General features: G+C 40.8%; 1 protein-coding gene across 1 annotated transcript in view; it reads right to left on the bottom strand.

Annotated features, from left to right (window-relative positions):
• The window catches only part of myo10 (myosin X), a 127,765-nt gene that overhangs the window by 47,504 nt on the left and 59,019 nt on the right, over positions 1 to 21,242 (bottom strand). Inside the window, exon 4 of the mRNA XM_085253476.1 lies at positions 6,286 to 6,473. Coding sequence (XP_085109602.1) covers positions 6,286 to 6,473 — 188 coding nt within the window. The remainder of the gene's footprint in view (positions 1 to 6,285; positions 6,474 to 21,242) is intronic.

Below are 21,242 nucleotides of genomic sequence, written 5' to 3'. Positions count from 1 at the left end.
CATCCAAACAAAATGAAATCTCAGACCAAAAGTTGCTAAAGTTGATAAAAGAGGCTGCTGGTGATGTGTGACGGGGGAAAGGTGTGAGAACACTGTATTAATAGAACGTATATGAAGACAAAGCCATTTCCTGCACTACACAGTCTATGTATGAACACAAACTTTTGCATATTTACACTGTGCTGTTTGGCTGAGTGCTTTCTTGTGTGTGAACAGTTTGAGATTAGATAAGAGACGTGATGATAGGCTGACCAGATGTCTGCAGATGTTGCAGTGGGAGCGGGGCTTAACTCAGAAAGTTTAGTCTGATTATCAGAGTGAAGTGCAGCTAAGCCTGAGCTTAGACTGAAGTGCGACTCGTGCTAAAAATCTAACCCTGTATAAGGGATTAGACCTTTTTCTTCCAGCCCAGCGTCAGACTAATGTCAAAATACCCACAGCTGGAGTTTTCAATCTGAGCCCAGACAGCTGTGCTGATCCAGTCTCTGCTGCTTACTTATCCAACAATGGACTGAGTTCAAGGTGTTTTTCTTCAGGCACTAATGCCCCCTATAGCAGCACCGCCTCTTACCCTACCAGTGTTTGCAACAGCCTTTACTTCCATGTGACACCAACCTCCTCCACAGCATCCAGGATCAGGTCACCAGTCCTGTCTGGATGTCCCCCACAGATGGTGAAGAATGATTAAAACCTTCCCCAGCTTTTAGAGCATCTTTAACAGGATCTCACGAGTATTTTAAGTTACCTGGGATGCGTCATTATTTAACGTGAAACTCATGAAAAGGCACTGATGCTTATTTCTACATGTAAACACTGATAAAACGCAAACACCATAAAATTTCACATTTAGAAAACTGCTCGTCTCATGTTACACTTAAATCTGCACAGTTAGTTATGTTTCCGCTCCACCAGGCTCTCTTCCTTTGCTGTGATCCATTCCTTCCTTTGGTCACAAATTATGTGTCAGACACTCAAAGCAGGCGAAACAGAGAAATCCTGCTGAATCCCAAGAGAAACCCTCTCAGGTATGTTTTCATAAGGCTTTGCTGCAGGGCTTTTGTGACCCCCACATGCCTGAATAATTAACAAGGCTGGAGACTATTGGGTTTGACCCGGCACCCACCTATGGGTCAGGAGGTCAGAAACAAACTGCTGGGGGAGGGAACCTGTAGGCTGGGCAGAAAAACACCTCGACAGCTTTGCAATTTAAAAATTCGAGCCTTTCTAGCCATAAAAAAAGCAGCCCAACAAGCCAAAGTTTGCAAATGAAAAAGTTTGATTGTATTGAAGCTTCAGGCATGAGTGTGCTAGCTTTTGTTTTGTTCTTAAATGATAAACTTGTTCTGACTGTCGATTATTACAGTGTTCAAACACCCTGGCTGTCTGCTTAATATGACCATTTGTAAATGTTGAACCAATAACATGAGTGTTAGTGAGCTGCTCTAACAGCCTCCACTCTTCGGCCTTTAATCTTTCATTCACATGTTGGAACCTGCCTGCAAAGGCTTGGTCTCATCCACAGCATTAATGAGGTCCATCACTTCTACTGTGTGGTAAGGTGTTTCACAGTCTGCATTCCAAGTTCATCCCAGTAGAGCCGGACAGGGTCAAGGTCAGTGTTTACTGCAGGTCAGTCAAGTCCTGTCCCGGCAGTAACCTCCATACATGCAAGTCCCAAATACTGTACAAGGATTGAATTTATAGAAGTCACCTGTTCGTGTTCCATTTAGATTTAGATATAGACGTATATATATTTAGATTTAGGGCGTGGTTAATACAATTCTCTGATGAAGGCATGGCTTATTCTGCAACACTAAAGTTGTAAGAATGCTACTGAGCCAACAAAGAAATCAGGTTCATAAGAAATGGAGAGAATTAGCTAATAAAATGTGAATTAGAGGTCTGCATCTCTGGTTTATTGCTTTATTATCCAAACTTAAACCTGCCATGGTGGCATCTTCTGTGCACAGCGAGCGTTTGGAGGTTTTCCAGGATTTTCTTTGCTGGCGGTGGGGAGGGCATTTTTGCTGAAATCTGCAGCACCAGCTCAAAGGGGGGGCTTCCATTAAAACAATGTGGCTCGATGTAGGCAGGTACCCGCATAATTGAAAATGCAGAGTGGCATTTATGAGCATTAATGAGCAGATGGCCTTGTGTTATAGAGCTGGCCTCTTCCTCCTCCTCCTTCACCAGCTTCTGTTTCATTCGCCTCCCCCTGACTGGATCTGATTACCCACAATCCCTAAATCCAGTGAGAGAAGCTTCCTGCCTCGCCTGAAAGTGCCAGCTTGCGATTTATAGCTCTTCTTCCTCCCTCTCTCTCTCAAACACACCATGAAGCGAACCTTTCTGTGTATGGGTGGAGGTGCTGGCATGTTACATGTTTTATGAGGGTCTGCACCGAGACTGCTTTGGTGATTTTGGGGGACCTGCAGGAGAAATGTGTGTGGGTGTCAGAGATCATTGTGAACCATGCCACGTACTGCGGCAGCTGGGCAGGACTTCGACTCTGTGTTAAAATGATCCTCCACCCAAAGTCTAACTTCAGGGTATCAAAAATACGACCTTTATGAGCCTGAAAACCTGCCTGTAAAAAGTCTGCAGTCGGCTCTGTCATGGAGGGCAACGACTGCGTCAGTGATCTGGTTTCAAGTATTGGTCGTCTCACTCTTTGCCACTGAAATGCATTTAAATTATCTTTTTAAATGCAAGTACAGTAAAGTCAGTAATTCAGTCACATTTAATTTGACCCAGTTCAACACACTGCAGCCAATCGGACGTGGTTAGAAAGTTAGAAATAAACTGCTTTAGTGGGAGATCACATATGAGAGGCGAGTATTTAAACACTCAGGTCTTTCTTCACTGCCATGACTGCCACTCATTAATAACTGCACTTAATGGATCCTGTGTTGACTAATTAAATGATATCGTTTGATATATGATGTTGAATGACTCAGAATTACTTTTGTGTGGTTACAGAGAGGGCATCATGTGTTTTCAGTGACCACCACAGAGCATGACAAAAACAGCCTCAGTTCTGATCCTCAGTCAAAAAGTCGGCCCACACAGCCGGCAGCGGCCCTCAGGAGAAACACAAGGTGGTGCAGAACATTTTTCTAGCTTTTGAATTTTGTTTTAATTCAAAGATCGTCTGTTTGATTTTTACAGTTTCACAGTGGAAAAATAGATATCTGTATGTGTTTTTCACAAAGCGCTGCCAAGTCTATAACCCTTAACCTAAGCGTTTTATTCCTTTGCAAAGTTTAAAAGTCTACCTTCAGGGTAACAATTAGCAGCTAATTAGCAGCTCAGAGGCAGTAAAACACTGACAGAAAACAAACCCAGTGCTTAGAAGTGAAAGTCTTAAACTTCCCTGCCTGAGGGGTCCAAAAGAAAAAAAGAAAGAAACTCTGGTGGTACCGTAGTTTAAAACAAGTTATTTAAGAGTAGTAGTAAATTCTGTACGTAAACTTAAGTATATTGCTAAGTATAACCTTAAGCATATAGTGGTCAGGCTGTCAGACGACAGTGTTTGCGCTCTTTCATTGTAATCACCCTCATTTCCTATTTCGCAACATTGTAACCAGCTGAATTCTTAAGACAATGGAGCGCATAAAAAGCTGCAACATCGAACCTCAAAATATTCGGAATACGAAACCAATCAGAGTTAGAAGAGGATAATCAAGCAGTGCAGAGTGTACCTTGGAAAGCTCAGTGTGTCATTTACTCTATTTTAACAGACAGAAAACCATCAGGTTGTGTTTTAGCTGAGACAACAGCTAAAGGTTACGGCTGTGGTCTGCGGTCTGTCCTCTCTGGCCTGGATGACTTCACGTGCTGCTTTGCTGTCATGGAAAAAAATTACACAACTGAACTGTAGGCTTTATTTTTCTTTCAACTTTTCACTTTCTGTGGTGAATTTAAAAAGTTTCACAAGCTCTGTTCCCCTTTGTTAAAAATGTTCCACAGTTTTGTCCAATATACAAGAAACAACAAATGATTTTTCTTGAAAAGCGAAAGGTGATGAAGACAAACACAAAGCAGATCCACAGCAGCGATACGACTCGTTAACAAAGTGACAGCATTGTGTGGCTCAGGACTTTCTGTAGCGCCACTACAACGTTTGTGTTTACGCCTCGCTCTGTGCACCATGGCGCATGTTCTTCCCACTAACCAACATCGTGCCAGACAAAAGAATTTCTGTATCCCAAATACATCATCAGACCAGAAGACGACAGACAGAACACGTGAGACTGCATGCCGTGCACAAGCACAGGGAAGTATTCCCATTCATTTTGTAAGTTAGGATTAAAAATGGTCATCATTGGTTTTTAATAAAAAAAAAAAACTTGAATGCATGCAAGGTTACTGGCACAGATCAAATGATGTGTTTACATGTGCTGCAGCAAGTAAGCCAAAATCTGTTTTTATATGGAGCAACCATCTTTTTCATGTCTCTCTGCAGTTATTAAGCTTAATTATAACCTTTATGTTACTGGGACATAGAAATTAAATTTATAGAATGACTGATAATAACTCCATGGTGGAGCTGAAGAGAGTGCCAGATGAAATGCTACCTCATGATCCAGGTGATGGGACACCAGCACCAGTGCAATGCAGACGCCAGCACTGAACCGTCTCTTCCTCCTCATTTAAGAGCCAACTCACACTTTAAGAGATTCTTAGCTAAATTTTATTTTTATGGGAAGACATTCAGAGCGGACAGAATCTGTAGGCTGCATCTGCCAATATTTCAATTTCTTGTGAGATCTCCTCCCAGCACACCAACATGAACAACATGCCTTCTAAGTTTGGGTGCAACAGTGGCAGCTTTTGGAAAAGGCTGTGAAAATGAGTCATGGTGAAAATTTCCACTTGACATTTTGGTTGACAAATCATGTGAGTGATGTGGATCATAGAGATGTTTTGTGTGGTAGATGGTCAGGCCCTCAATGGTGATGACTATAGAGGTGCAACTTAAACCATCAGCAACACAGAAGGAATTAAACATAATCGCTAATTAATGTTTCATTAATGTGTAATGCAAACAACAAAATCCCAGCTACTTAACTTTCTGCTTTCCCCACAAACTTAAACCGGTTCAAGTTTAAAGGAAACATGTGTGCCTCGTTATCCCCAACGCCAATTAAGCGAACCAAACAAGGCTGTAAACTAATGCCGGCTAATCCTAAGAAAACTGCAGTACTTTTGCCTGAAGCAGCAGACTGAGACTCTCCGAACACGACGCAGCACCATGTTTATTTCTTTCTGCTTCAGATACTATCTCTAAACAGTCTTCAGAAATATGGAGATTTCCGTTTCCAACTCTCAACACATTTTAATATGCTCTGTCTTGTAGATGAAAACATGACATGCATTTCATAATGGAAGAAACAGAAATGTGAAACTAGAATTTTAAGCTCTCAACTCTTAACTACGACAGCTAATGAGCAAACTGTCACAGGAAAAGCTGATAGAGCCATTCTGGCTCAATAATCTCTGTGTAGTGTACCACCCTTTTTGTGCTCTTAATTTATTTGCTCCTCTTTACAACTACTTTGCTGCCAACAATACAATGTTGCAACAGGAAGTTGAATGGCCACGTACTCAGGATACCTTGATGACAACTAACAACAATTCCCACGCACTTAAACTCAGACACAACTCCTGTATCCGTCCTTCACTAAATTAGCAGCCAAATATTATCATATCTGAGTTACAAAAATAGCTCCTTTTTAACTTAGTAGGAAGAAAACGTCTGTGTGTGTCGACTGAACAATGGAGCCACAGTCGACGTGAAAGTTGTCCGACTGAAATCAAAGAGGAAGGATGTTGGGACGGAAGGGAGCAGACAGAGGATGGCGATAGAAAGAGCGTGTGTGTGTGTGTGTGTGTGTGTGTGTGTGTGTGTGTGTGTGTGTGTGTGAGAGAGAGAGAGAGAGAGAAAGATCCTCAGAGGTGCAGCCAAAGCGCTGAGGAGACTTGAAACCAGATGAAGGAGTTTGGTACTCTGTGGGGGGGTTATTCAAAGGACCAATAAGGATGCTTGATAAAACCTCAGGCAAAAATGGTGCTGATATTCTAAATGTGAACCATCAAGTCTGCAAAAGTTGTAAAACAATAACGAAATATTTAAAATACTCCAACGTTTCACACTCTGCTCTCTAGTAGCCGCTAGACTTTACATGAGTTTGCTTCAACTCCTTGCTGTGTTTTTGTAAATCCATTAAAACTTCTGGAGATTCAAAAACAAATAAAATACATTCACAAAAACAGATCACACACCTGATCAGGACACACTGGTTCTGCAGCCTCTTCCACAGCGAGCGGTAGCACTCATTGGCGATGGCAAAGATGTGCGGGGAGATTTCACCGAGGTGGTGCTGACTGTACATCTCCACAGCGGGTCGGTCATACAGGCCAGGGAGCGGCTGGTAAGGGTTGACTGCTGCCAGGATGGAACCGATGTACGTCTGTGGATCAAAGAGGTAAATTATCAATAATTACGCAGACAGAAAGCAAATAAATCAAATTTCACCTGAATGTTTTAAGTAAAGGTGAAAGAGAAACATGAAAAAATACTATCATGATGCATTACACGATAACAAGATTCAACGATTCTGCAATACTTCATACTCCGATGAAAATGTACTTATTAAAATACAGACATTTTTAATGCGTCAGTTCAATTAATAAGCCCATACTGTCCTTCTCTTCACTGTTCCCCAACCGTTTCATCTTCTGTGTTGCTAATTAGCAAAGTTCTGCTCATTTTATCTTCATTTGACTAAATGCGCCACCATGAGGAGCCATGAAGTAGTGAACCTGGGTAATTATATTCGATACCAGCTATTGGTGCTGTAGAGGAAGCTCCCACCCCCCTCACTGCCATTTCAAAGCATGAACATTTGCACAGCATCCATTCTTCTCTAATGATAACTCTCTTGACCTGCATGTCGTTACTCGCCATCTACTGAGCAAAGATCGGAGCAAATCATCTCTGCTGCCCGTCACTGCTCAGGTGGAAGCACAGAGAGGCCAAAGGCTGCACTTAAATCCAATTTCTCAGACAGAAACACAGAGTCGTAAAACCCTTATTAGGTTCCCAGGAGGGTGGACAGCAGCAAACATCAAGCAGCCAAACATGTGACCTTAGTGATGAACACTCTTTTACAGCTTCCACTCAGGCTGTCAAAAAGCCCAGCAGCACGGCATTCAGCACATTTGACCTTTTGCTTTTATTTTCACTGCTGAGAAGCAGACTCAAGATTTTCCAAATTAGTTTCAGATTTCAAAGTTCAAAGCAAAACAAACCAAGCTGCTGAAATAGAAGCTCGTGAAGCCAGAAGAAAACTTGGCTGAAGCTTCAGTGATGTGGTGGTGACTGATGGATAACTAGGCAGGCTTGGGAAGAAAAAAAAAAAGGCAGCACATCAGCGTGCATCTGTGAGAAAACATCTGGATATTCCTATTGCTGGCCTCGGTTTGAAAAGTTGCAACGGTTACAGCAGAATTAACCGGATTCTCACAGTTACTCGAACTGGGCAGGAAAAGAGGTAATGCTGTCAGAAATGCTCGTCCTCAACCGTGAAGGTCTGAGCATTTGCAAAGGTTAGAGAAGCATTAAGCCGATTTTTCACATCCACTTCAGCATAAAAATAGTAACACTGTCAAAACCTGTATGTTCTAAAAGGTCTAGTAACCACAGAGAGAAGCTTTCCATCCCACATAGAAGAAAACTAAATCCTTAATTGGTCTTTCCACTAAAACAAAAATACTGGAACAGTAAAGGTCATTCACTTTGGAAATGCTACCATTGTTGGTTTACCCCAAACAAGCTTCTTTTGTGAGAAAACCCCTAAGAAACATGCGCAAATACTTTTAAAATGCCTACATTTACAACACAAGCACACACGTTTCCAGCCTGGTACTACTCATAGTCAGCTTTGACTGAGAGGTGCTAACTGTGGGTGCTAGCTGCTTCACCTCAGCTAATAAGAGTCACTGAAATGGACTGTTTGATCTTGTCTGTGGTGTTGATGTTACCTGTTTTAGTGGAATTACCTGACAAGTAATCTAGCCTGTGGCTTGTAACTGAGCACTCCACACTCTGGTTCAGATATGACTGCTCGAGTTTCAAAAGTCCCAGGCAGCAACAACCAAAATGGTTAACTTATCGCTTCCAAACGGGACTTCACAAACAAGTGTGTGACATCAGCGTCCATCTTTTATATACAGTGTATGATCCTGACACATGTTAACTCATCGGGACATGCCACTGTGTAATTTCAGCAGCAGTCATAAAAATATTGGTTTCACAATCAGTCAGCGATCATCAATCAGCACATGCTCGCAATCTGATGCAAAATGTGGTTTTTAAACCAGGAAGAAAAAACAAAACAAAAACACAATCCAAACAATTTACAGCCACATAAACATCGAGCTAAACACAATCGCTACATGTAATGTGGCGATCTTTTAAACCTCACCTCTCTTTATTTATTTCATTTTTATGTCTCTGAATTCCTGAAGGAAAGTTAAGTTTGCTAAGTGCTCTATGAAATATACCAGCTTTACCCTTACTGTCTCTGTCTGCTGCTGTTCTGGAAACCAAAAGGGATTTCTAGACTTCTCAAATATGGCTTTAAACATCTATTAACAATAGTGAAGCTGATCCTTAACACCAGGTTAATCTGTGAATTACCGTTTTAATGGACTGACTGCTTATCTGGCCTACAAATGTAATGTGACTAGTCTGACTTACCATGAACATTCATTCAAACAACAGAATCATCTGAGAAAACAAAAGTTTGGTCAATAATAAAAGTAACACATTTTCTAACAGGCACAAGAGTTGCTGCGACTCAACAACCACTTTTGCCGAGAAAAGAGCCACACAGACAATCTGCAGTGAGGTGAAAGCAGCAGTAGTTAGCAGCTCCCTCGCTGCTCATATTTCTTTGTGGCAGGTTTCACAGGGGAAATCCCCACTCATTTTCTACTTAAAAGGTACAGTAATAATAAACCTCACACTTTTCCCTCTAATCTCTGCAAACACGGACAAAGATAACATTTTTGATCACACTATCAAAATTAACGACAACATTTCTGCCGGCGCAACTTGGATGTAAAGTGAAAATCTCATTACAGCAGTGCACAGTGTTCCCATAACACACACATTAGCTTCTGAGAGTCTGTTGCCTGGAGGAGGAAAAGAATTGCATTTAGGAGAAAGAGAGTGGGACATTTCGATCCACAGAGCATCTACGTCCTCTGCAGTTACACGGCTCGACTGTCTTCTATCCTGCTAATCTCGCCTGGTTCCCACTGACAGACAACAGCATGTGAAAACAAACAGGACCGTCGGTTTTCTGTCAGTCACGGTCTTCATACCAGTCTGACATTTGCTCTGTTCCTTCATCTTGATTTATTAAAGCCTGTTTTCTTGCTGTATTTTTTGTATTTCCTTTAATACAGTTAGTCAAACTTTTTATCAGATTAGAGAAGAGCACCAAGAGGACATAGAAGCACATACATATTACAAACAGAAAGCCCTTTTTCCTCAATAAAGGGGTCGATCAGGGGAAAAAAAGCCTCAAAACACTATTGGCTCTGGACAAGCAGAAAAAAAACGTGTGTTTATAACCAGCCTGAGGTGAAACTGTGCGCAGAGCTCAGAAGTGGAGTGGAACTCAAATTACAACCATAATAGGCATAATTAGGTTAATAGGCATACCGATGTATAGACCGTGGAAAGAATACCAACAATAACATCACACTGGAAATGCAGTTTCTGATGAGCAGTCTGTTGCAGTCGGACACTAAAGACTCTGAGCATCCAAGCTGAAAGGAAATATTTACAGAGGGTTTCTCAGGAATGAAGAAAACAGCTTCTCTCTTCCAGTTTTTTAATTTTCCAAAGACCAAGTCATGACCAACCTCAACCAACAGTTGATAACAAATACGAGAAAACACCAAACCGTTGGTTAGAGCTAAAAGATGTAGTTCAGTCATTAAATGTTTTAAAAAGCGTCAGCTAACATGCTTGCACCACAGGAAGTGAGCTGATGGTTGTAGGAGCAGTGCTGTAGATACAGTGGCATTAGGTTACGATCATACAGACTTCAGGAGTCTGTGAAACTCTTTGGCTTTTTCATTCATTTGAATGGGATCACCACTCCCAACAGATCTGAGAGAAGAGTTAAACCTGTGGGAGTGTCTTCTGGCACCAGGTTAGACGACCATGTACCAATAGTTAAAAAAAAAATCTGTTAAAATTCTGATTGTCCATAGTACTGCTTGAAAAAACACGTCAACTGAAATGAATACCTAACACTCCCTGAAGCTCACACATACATTGCAACACTGAACTGTTCTAGACATTGCCAGACTGACGTGTATGTGAGAAAGACCATTTGATCTCTAATTCTACAAAGCCCCTGTAATGTCTGATTACACCCATGCAACACAAGCAAAGGCAACGGGCTTGTCGATTTACAGCAAGAAATTAAGCTGATCCAGGTGATTGATAGATGTATTTTTTGTCTGCTTATTTTATTGGTTTTTGTTTTTTGCCCTTTATCACCGTTCCTCTTCCCCGCTGTTTTTCTTTCCCTCTTTCTTTCTCCCCTTTCTTTTCCCCAGTCAAATCTGTCCCATATTTAGCAAGTGAAAATGAAATAAAATAAACAATAAAAGGTGAATCAAATAGACCATTACGGCAAGGCTGGGATGGTCCATTTGGTAAAGTAAATCCGTGGGCATCTTTCTTTGCCTTTAGACAATAACTCTGATGGCAAAAGAGCCAAATGGGACAGGCAACAAAAAGAAAAAAAAATTAAGCTGACCATGTGGAAAAAAGTACAAATATGATTCTGCCAAGTTCCTTCCTGTTAAAAGGGAGTTTTTCCTTCCTGCTGTTGCCTAAGCAATCATCTGTTTGTTGGGGGTCTCTTTCAAACACTATCGGGCTTTTTTCCTTACACTACACATTATCTTAAAAGAACTTTTGTTGTGATTTGATGCTACATGAATAACCTTGAACTAAAAAAGACCTTTCAAACTATCAAAACCATAAACCAATCTTTTTATACTTTTGGACCTATCACTCCTTCCTGGCTAGACATAAGATATAACCCAAACAACAGAGGCGAGATGTTCTTAAACACTGCTTCACAATAACTGGACAAGATAACAGAAGAACAAGGTGATGAAGAGGTCTGCTAGGAGTCCACACTCACTGTACTCCTCCTCTTCCTATACAAACATCTTTATCACCTGCACTGCTCATTAAGCTCCTCCTATTAATCTTTCTATTCAAAGATCCTACTGACTCACTGACCTACATTTGGCCCGGATGCAAAAACATTTGAATGAACGTTGAGATGACATTTACATGACAAATGCCGGGTCTGGGCTATCCTGCCTGTGCAAATCAGCACAGTACAGGGATGGTATGTCATAATAATATAGAGTGGATCATAAAGGTCTGAGTGTTATTACAATGTGGCAGCGCTCTGCTCAGGTGAAGGAATCAGTTTCTACACATAAAAGCAGAGAAGTCCTTCTTCCGCCTGCAGTGTAAACAGTTTACAGCTAATCTAATCTCTGGCTCTGAGGCTCACATGCATCGATCAGACCATCCTGTAAACCTCTTTACAGATGCTTATGTAGTGTCATGTATTGTTTGGGATTTTTATATTCACAGTATGTGGAGAAAGTAGATGGAGAAACACTGTGATTCGGACTTTTGCACCTTCTGACAGCTGGAACAGTCCAACACATCGTAAGTCTTACTTGTATACAATACGCTATACAGTAAGGTGAACACGGCACCAGCTACAATGAGCTCAATATTTCCGTGTATCTTTTGTCAGTTTTTCCCTGCTGTCCACTCTGACACAGTTTAAAGGTGCACGGGGAAAATATTTTTTATATTTGTCAGCAGTTTTTATGATGATCTTATTTGCCCCAGAAAGGAAAATAAATAATCCTCTTATCTGTCCCATAACCTTTGTCCATAATATCAGTATTTACACACCTCCATAGGAAATTGTCATGTTTTAGAGAATTTATTAAGATCTTTTGATCCTAAGAAAGACATCCAGTCACCTTCAAGTCAAATACCATGTTACACAGAATATCATTTGTAGCTATAGATGCAAGTAAAAATTGCCAAACTTAAGAAAAAACTCAAGGACGTGCCTTAAACTTGCATCCTTTCTAAGCTCCTCGCAACTTACAGGAGTCATGAGGAGTGATTCTTATAAGTGCAAAAAGCAGCAGGAAGCAGGAAGCACAGATGCTGTAACAGTCCAGTAGACATTCGCCTGAATATTTTCACGTCTCAATCTCTTGTTTCAAGTCTTATTAAGCACAGCCTGATTTTTTTTCCAAATTATGGTCACCATCTATGGCAATAGAGCTCCGTATACCTCAGGGTAGTGCTGTCTTGTGATTCACATGGTGTGACCTTTAGCATATATGGCTACAGGTCATCCTGCCTGTACCTTCTCAGTAAGATCTGTCCCTCACTTGTAGTGTCTAGTTTCTAAAAGCCATGATAATAAAACCCCAGGCTTTAAAAACATGACTTTTCAAACTAAAACTTTATAATGGTCTTTTTTGCGTTTCTATTTGGTTCAGAAACCTTAATCTGTCGAGTAAAATGACATCTGATAGTCTGTAAAACCGACCAGTGGACAAAAACCCCCACAAAAAACCTTCAAACCCTTTCTTAAAAACAAAAAAAAAAACAAAAAAAAAAACATGACAAGGAAAGTAATATTTAAGCACGAGTCTAAAGGGCAAAGTTCACATAAAACAGTTAGCGCTGCTTCAAGTTAGAGAAAAAATAAATAATAAAACAGCCTTAGGGAAAATTTGTGCCTGCCCTTAACTCGATGAATTACAAACATTTGGACCCAATTACATCCCCCTGTTGGTCCGTCGTGGTAACAGTCTCCCTGGCAGCACCCCAGCTGTGACTCTCATCAGAAGCCCGCCCTGCTGGCTGATGTGATTAACTGTGGCCCCTCATCCTGCATGTGTGGTGTCGAATACTTGCAGTCATCCCACTGAGGTGACCCGAGTAATGCAATAGCCACTTTTTACAGTGTTTGTTTGAAGTGCTTAACCTGTGGGACTCATAGCAGTGAAAGCAAAGTTTTTTAACACCGTGATGGCTCAAAAAGTTGAGTCTGTTCAGTCTGAAGAAGTCACCTGGATGAGTGACGAAACATTTCTCCGACTGAAAACGCGACGCCCAGATGAACACAATCAACTTTTTGGGATTTCCTTACCTGGATGGTCGAGCATGCATCATTTGTAAATGAAACATTTGTATTTGGGCAGCACTCATTATTAAATCTCCAACAATCTATGTTTTATACTAATACTGGGTAAAAAGAAAAGTATAATGTAGTATTTAAGCATGTTCTGGCTCTTTCTCTGGTCAGGTTCATTTTCATTTCTGTCATCAGCCTCATTGGGGCAGCAGGAAAAAGTTTCCAGTTAAGCCTAAAGTTCAAAAACTGCTCTGCACTCGACAAGATGCAGTCAAAGTGAAACATTTTCAATAAAGAAAGCCAAACGTTTTAATGAGTTGGCAGAGACCCAATAAAAGCTAAGAGCACAGTGAATATTGAAACAAGATAAATGTCAATGTCATCTGCGTCAGCTTATTCCACTGCCCACACATGGCAGCAGGAATAAGCTTTAAAGTGACACCCAAGAAAAATAAGATGAAAGCTCCACAGGTGTGTAAAGAAACGAGATCCATGCTCTGTCCAGGAATTCCTCTTCTGTTGCTCCTTTGGAGGTTTCTTCCCTTTCTTGTACTGTGTGTGTGTGTGTGTGTGTGTGTGTGTGTGTGTGTGTGTGTGCGCGCAAGAGAAACCCAGGGGAAAATCAGCTGTTTGGAATATTGGCCTATATAAATAAAACTGACTTCTCTCAAATGTATTGCATTACAGTGGATTCCAATGAAACATTTTTCAGTTACACAAACAATAATACATCTTAATCTGCTCTTTATTCAGCGTGTTCCAGAGAAATAATGGCTTCTTTAAAAAATATGATTAAATCAGCTGCTTCTGTTCTGAAACACTGCTTTCCCCAAATCCCAAAGAAAGCAGCAGCAGCCCCAGTATAAAAGTTTATAAGATTAACATTTTCTTTTCTCTGCTCTTTTTGCAGACTCAGTGTAGAGATGATAGGCTAACACTAGCAAGCTACATTAGCTGTATGGGTCTCTGCACAGATCACATACCTGCTAATCAGTGCTAATTAATGGATTAACGAACCACTCATTAAAACTAGAACATAGACTGCGTGGATGGGTTTTACCTCAAAGCAGGTGACATTCATTTGTAAGATAATGTAATTAAAAAGGCTACAAAAGGCACAGACATGTTGGAGACGCCCAGTTCTGTGACTAGCAGACAGTTCACACCTACAGCTGCATAGCTCGGCAGCACTGCCCCTAATTTTTCACCAAAAATCCAAAATGCTGATTTTAAAAAAGCATTACACAGATAATGTTCGGATGACTTTTACATAAACATTTTGCGTATTGATCGCAATGTTGGTTGATTTTTTACCACGAATCTTCGTGCATTATCCCATTCGTATTTTGAACAATTCTAAAAAACTATAAACGTTCTACAACCAACAAATCTGTGCAGAGTCCCCGATAATCAAAATAGGATTACGGATAAAAGTATCACGTTACATTTTGACATTGTGTTCCTTCTATTCAAGAACTAAAAACAGCTGACAAATGCAGATATCTTCTCAAACTGACCTCCGCTTAATCTTTTCCCCCCTGACAGATAGCAGTAACAGACGCTGGAGCGCCTTTATGTTTATAGAAAGGCGTCAGTGGCTGATGATGGTGTAACTGTAGAGCAGAGAAAGGCATGCAGGGCGTCAGAACCTTCCAAAAAAAAAAAAAAAAAAAAAAAAAGATGGCTCTGAGACAGAGCCAGATAAATTCACAGAGAAGGAAATGAAGTCCAGATGGGGAAAAAACCCTGCAGGATCAGAAGAAAAAGCATCAGCAAACCTGCCTTACTGACGGCAGGAAATGTACGAGCGAGGGGAGCGAGGAGGGAATATTCTGCAGAATTACTGTGTCACAAGACACACATACCTTTGCATTTGTTATACTTGGCATTTAAAGGCATCTTGATCCGCTGTTTAGGTTTAATGTTGCTGCTGATGCACATGCGTGAAAGAAAGGAGATGCCCATTTATTTTTGAAACGATGCGGTTTTTCCAAAACTGTCAACACCTTGTGAAACGTGCAGCTTTTGCTTCAGCTATAATGCTGAATAAAAAGTTTTCTTACAAATGAAAAAAAATATCACTGTAGAAACGTGATAGTAGAGCCATAACCTTAACCTCACTTTAAGGAGCTTGCAAGTTCATTGCTGTGCTGACATGGATCTAATAAACCTGGGCAGGAAGTTGGATGCATGTCTGCTGTATAATGATAATCAGAGCCAACACGGCTGTCATTGCTCCGTTATTTGTCTCCACGCTACGTCCTCTTTGGCACGGTCATGGTAACAGCTGGAGGATACATCATACACAAAAAGCTTCTGCTACCACAACTCAACTGGATTTTGGAATCCCAAGCATTTTACTTCCATCTATAAGCTCTGAGTCTGTTTTGTCTTCATGTTAACCAGCACATCATTTCATGCTGCATTCCTATTTGAATAGCAAGTCGCACTGTGAGACGCTTATCCTAAATTTCAGTTGCAGAGTTATTGCCTCTTCACATTCCCTCCTTCATGTTAGTCAACTTTTATGTGGCCTGTGTGACATTTTTGGAAGGAAAACAGTTTGAATTGTCAAGCATGCATTTTTTCTTCATTTGTGGTTGGGGTTGTCGCTAATGAAACTGAACATGTGTATAATGACAAAGAACAACTTCTGCATATCTCTAAAGCACAAACGCCATTAGATGCATTGAGAACAACAGTTGTTTTAATTTTCTAGTTGAAAAAATAAGACACCTCAACTTTCCTTTTTTTGCCTTTTTACGGCTTTATTTGAAAGGGTGCAGTGAGCTTAACCGGCGCCAGAAACCTTAACTTTAACCAGTGAAAGTTACCTTATTGGTTTGCTTCTGAAACTGTGTGTTTTTGGTGTACAGTCCCCATTTAGCATCATCTTTGTAGCTGTATGAATTATAAAAGATTTATTGTTACTAATAACAAGTTTCAAATGAGTTTCAGATAAGCTAAGCTAAATCCAGCCCACATTAACTGACATCTGCCGATTCAGCAGATTCTTCACATTCAATTAGCAAATATGATAAAAAAAAAGTTGACTCCTTAAGCTGCTTTAGTTTGCTGCACAGCTGCAAGGTGCTATGTAGTCCAGCTTGTGGCCTGGTTGTTTCTGTACGGAGGTCCTGTGATTGCTCAAAGACACAAAGTCACACCACCGAGTTCTAACTCGACATATAAGTGTTCATCAGTCTCATTAATGTTCATGAATCAATCGTGTCAGTGCACTGCTCATTAAACTTTCTAACTAGAAATTAAACACTTTACCTAATTTTGCATAAATGGGCTATGTAAGTTTAAACCACACCGCAGGAGTAGTGGTTAGACTCGAGATTGTTTGCCCAAAACCACATCTTAATGAAGCTAAAACGATAAGTCAGAGATATGAGCCTGAAAGAAAGATCTAATCAACCAAGCCAGGAGTAATCTGTACACCAGATTCCAGACAAATCTGTTTCTCGCTCTTCAAGATAACTCAACAAATAACAGATGGGTGGACGAACTTCAGCCACAAAGTAACTAGCAAACCAAAAAAAAAAAAAAAAGACAAAAATGGAGCAAAAAGCCACGTTCACTAATGTTGTTGTCTTTGCTAACATTTAAAAAAAATAAATAAAAAAACCAAAATCAGGATTTAAAGGAAGTGAGATCAGCACATGTTATTCATAGACATGTATGCATGTATAACGCTGGACGTTTCCTCACATCTGACAGTAATCACAACTCTTCAGCTTTGGCTGAAATCTCTAAAAATGTAAAAAGGACTAAACTGGGTTTGTATTTCAGAGTCTCCGAAGGAATTTGTGTGTGTGGCTTAATCCCAAACCCAGCAGATATGTACAGAGGGAAAACGAGTGAAACATAATCCAACCCAGCTAAACTATTGATCTGAAAGGAAAATTCCACATAAACAGTCATTTTCGATTCCTCCCTTCTCTGAGCTTGCATCATCCAGATTTTTTCAGATATTAAGACATGACCCCAAAGCGGGATTTCAAAACACCAAACCAGCCTTTCTACTGCTATAAAGCCACATTCCACCCATAGCTTCTTTGTTTGCAAGTACTTCAGATAATCAAATGAGACCATTGGAAGTTGGTCCATCTGTAATCTGGTTTTGAGCAGTCGATCTCATTGTCAGTACAGACTTTCTACACATTCTGGACTTCTTCCTCCCCCGTTTATCCTCACAGCTATGAGTCAAGAGCTTGTGAAAGCGGAGCAGCAGCTGCCTGTTGCAGTCTGTCAGCGGGCCGGCAGCAGACATGCAGACTTGTCAAAATAACCGAAGCGAGCGATGAGACGGATTTTGCTCTGTGCTGAATCTGCCTGAGCCGGCAGAGCCTATGATCAAACCTATTACGAGGAAGAAGAGTGATTTAGTAGCTGTTTCTCAGGTATCCTCTCTGAACTATGAAGAAGCATTTTTGTGCCGCTCTACCTGATGATCCATCTGCTGTCATCTCGATTCTGATTGATTACAAAGGCCATTTGCTCCCACCCCTGTGGTTACAGTTAATAGTTCTGTAGGCGGGGTTGGGGTTACGGTTAGGGCAGAAAACACTGCTTCTATTATAACCCAAAATGTTAAAGAACAAACATGCTGTAGCTTAGCCTCAGTGTCACCACTAAGACATCTGAGCTGAATGTTGCTTGAAACTCAGTTGCCTCTTTTATTAGATCCATTATATTTAGTTCTCTTAACTCTTCACATGCACTGCAAGGACTGTTTTTGTCTGCATGTCAAAATAAACTGTTTTTCAAAACCAAAAGAAGGGAGTCTAACAGACAAACATATTTTAGATTTCTCAGATTCTCATATGATCAAGGATTCCTCGGGTCTGCAGGAACGTTCTTCAATGCCCTTTCTGCAGATCGTCCCCTCCAGAACAGACAGCGTCTCCAAACCTCTAACCAATTTTGCTAATGTGTGCATCTTACATTGAGCATCAGTGCAGACCCACAGTTCATCCACAGACTGAAATGAACCCTTTTAGCTCTTCTCCCTTTAAAGTCTCCCTCTCGTCTGATTGGTTGCCCCTCACAAACTTAGGATTTTAAACACCAAGTGGGTTGGTTTGAGATGATATAGCCCAACTTTGGGAAACCAGGATTTTAGAGCAGTCTGAAGTCTGAATTTTTGTACATACACTAAACCAAACTTGTGGCCCTGTTCAGGATGAGCACCATAACATCATAGTGTCTTTAAGATAGAAAATGAAGAAAAGCAAACTACAGCCACTTAGGTTAAAGTGCTCTGATTCTTATAAAAGAAGATTTCTGGGGGAGGATAGTCTCATCTCCTTATACCCATTTCTATTTTTGTTTTTTAAAAAAAAAAACTTTTGTTGTATAGTTTAAAAAGTAGCTGCAGATCCAACGAGCCTTGGAGCCTGTGGCCAGAAGATGAAGAGTTGTGTATGAAAGTATTATGTAAGCTTTCATGTAAGAAGGTCCAAACTTTCATCTTTATATCCATGTTCCCATGACCATGTGATCAGGCACAAAGAGCACATATACCAGCAATTGTTCAAATGCTTTCAGGACCTGATCTGTTATTTTCGGTCAAACTTCTCATTCCAACCAATCAACAATCAGAGTTTTCTGTGTGTAAACAGGAAAAATAAACTGTATGGGGATCTGCTGCCATCACATGACATCGTCCTATTTATGTTTATAGCACATGGGACACGAAAACATTCCTGGTTGGAATAAAGAGTTCCTGATTGGATGAACTCCCCTGCAGATTGTGTGTGTGTGTGTGTGTGTGTGTGTGTGTGTGTGTGTGTGTGTGTGTGTGTGTGTGTGTGTGTGGAGAGAAATGAGCGGGAGGTCACAGAAAATTGTTGATGGGATGGGGGACAGAGAAAAAAAGAACAGCATGTGATAGAAAACTGAATGTCAGTGTGTTTGAAAGAAGGACCGTGGGGTACAGACGAGTCAGAGATTTCTGAGTTAAAGAATGTATGTGTGCATGTGTGTGTGAAGCGGAGTCTTTTGGCCCAGATCCCTTGTTTAGAAATCGGGTAGTAGCTCTAGTGGTGTGTGTGTGTGTGTGTGTGTGTGTGTGTGTGTGTGTGTGTGTGTGTGTGTGTGTGTGTGTGTGTGTGTGTGTGTTTCTGCACGCGCTTGCAGTGGAATCTGCAGAGGAGACGAGTGAGGCCACCAGTCGACAGCACAGCTGGTTACAATCACAGCAACTAAACACACACAGACACACACACAGAGGTCTGGTAGCCTACAGACGAATCCCCTGTCTATGTAATGGTGCTGCTAGCAGCTCTGATGCAGTTTAGCTGAAACAAAAATATTTTTTTGTCAAACCAACCAGAAAAAGCTCAAAATAATCACTTCTGTATTTTTACACCATCAAAAATCAACATGTGCCCCCAAAAAGTATAAACTATAATTGAGATTTTGCTTGCTTTGTTCTGAGTGTGCACATATTGATAGATAGAAAAATCTACCTCTACCCCATCATCGTCATCACCATACAACTTTCTTTGAGGCCAGAGATTTATTCATTGTGGCCATTTAATTATGTGATTGCAGCAGGTTTGTACTCGTGAAAAATCTATCAAAACCACAAATTCCCCCACTGTATTGTGTTCTTTCCATGTTCTCCGTGTCCACATCCAAGCTTGGCTTTTTAATGGATGTTTGACAAGGACTTGTGTGATTTGTCCAGCTGGAATGCTTTCAGATTTATTGTGCTGTTTGGATTAACAACAAAACAGTTTTGTAATGTTCTTCAAGCTTCACCACCAAAGTTTAAGTTTTATCCAAAACCCTTTACAGCGAGTAGAACAAGCCTTGAAATCTGCTTCATTATCCTGTAAATGTAATTCAAAATATGGAGCTTAAAAAGATATTTTGGCTACAGGGCCGCTGAGAAAATCCACCAAGGCTCTTTATTCACATGCTGAATTTATGCATCACCTTGTTCTGCTTGTGTTTTTCACTGCATGTACTTTTCCTGGAATCTAAACTCTACATATGGCTCCTTTGCAATAAATAAATTTTATTATAAGAACTGAAGAAAAAAAAAGAAAGAGAAGAAGAAGCCCGAGGAAAACAAAGGAGACGAGGATGAGTAGTGGTGGTAGTAACAGACCCCTCTAAATCACTCTGAACCCTTTAAACTGGGGTTTGACCAGTTTCATATTTGATCCTTGATGCAGCAGAAACTGTTGTTGGCTACTCTGACTTCAGTATTGTGTTTATAGCTCTTCCCTTTGGTTAACCATGACCCTCTCCATTAAAACATTCCCTCTAATTTTCCCCTCTTTCCAGCTTCTGGCCCAAAGAAAAAAAAAGTCAGGCCAGAGATTGGGTGGCTGTGATGAATTGATTGGATAATTTCGACCATACGGGAGCATTCAGATGTGATTAAAGTAACAAGATGGCATTTGTCAAAGGTTAGCACGACTGTTGCGTACAGCGAGCACAATGCCGCCTTTGTTGACAGCTTGTTTCGCTGGAGAAAGTGCTGGCTCAGGTTTGTTCTTTAAACCATAAGCACAAAATGGTTGAGAGCCATTTGCTCCACATATTCCTTTGCGTTTCACCGGAGCAGGAGGGTTTGAAAGGTTTCTTTACTTTAACTAGGATGGGCAGCAACAGAGCTGCTTGTTTGCTAGCTCACTGTGCGATGCAGGACAATGCATACACCTAAAACGTTGTAAGGACAATAACACAATGCAGATATCATGTGTTCAAGGAGGAGTAATCAACATTATGGTAACATCCTGTCATCAACACTCCTGGTTACAGCTACTACTGTTCACACCAGCACTAACTAGCACGATGAGACTTATTAACTTGGATTAACCAAGAAAATCACCTTCTTTTGGTCCCTTTAGCATCTCAACTGTTCTTTCTCACAACTCAGGAGATTAAGCCAGCCAACTCTAATTGTGTTCCCTCTCACTTGGCACTTTTCTG

This window comes from Mchenga conophoros, linkage group LG18 (assembly GCF_057382185.1).
Source record: "Mchenga conophoros isolate Kocher_MC1m ecotype Shallow Benthic linkage group LG18, M_conophoros_male_GT1.1, whole genome shotgun sequence".
Classification (NCBI taxonomy): domain Eukaryota; kingdom Metazoa; phylum Chordata; class Actinopteri; order Cichliformes; family Cichlidae; genus Mchenga; species Mchenga conophoros.
Note: the sequence above shows the minus strand (reverse complement) of the source record. Positions and strands in the feature narration are given on the sequence as shown.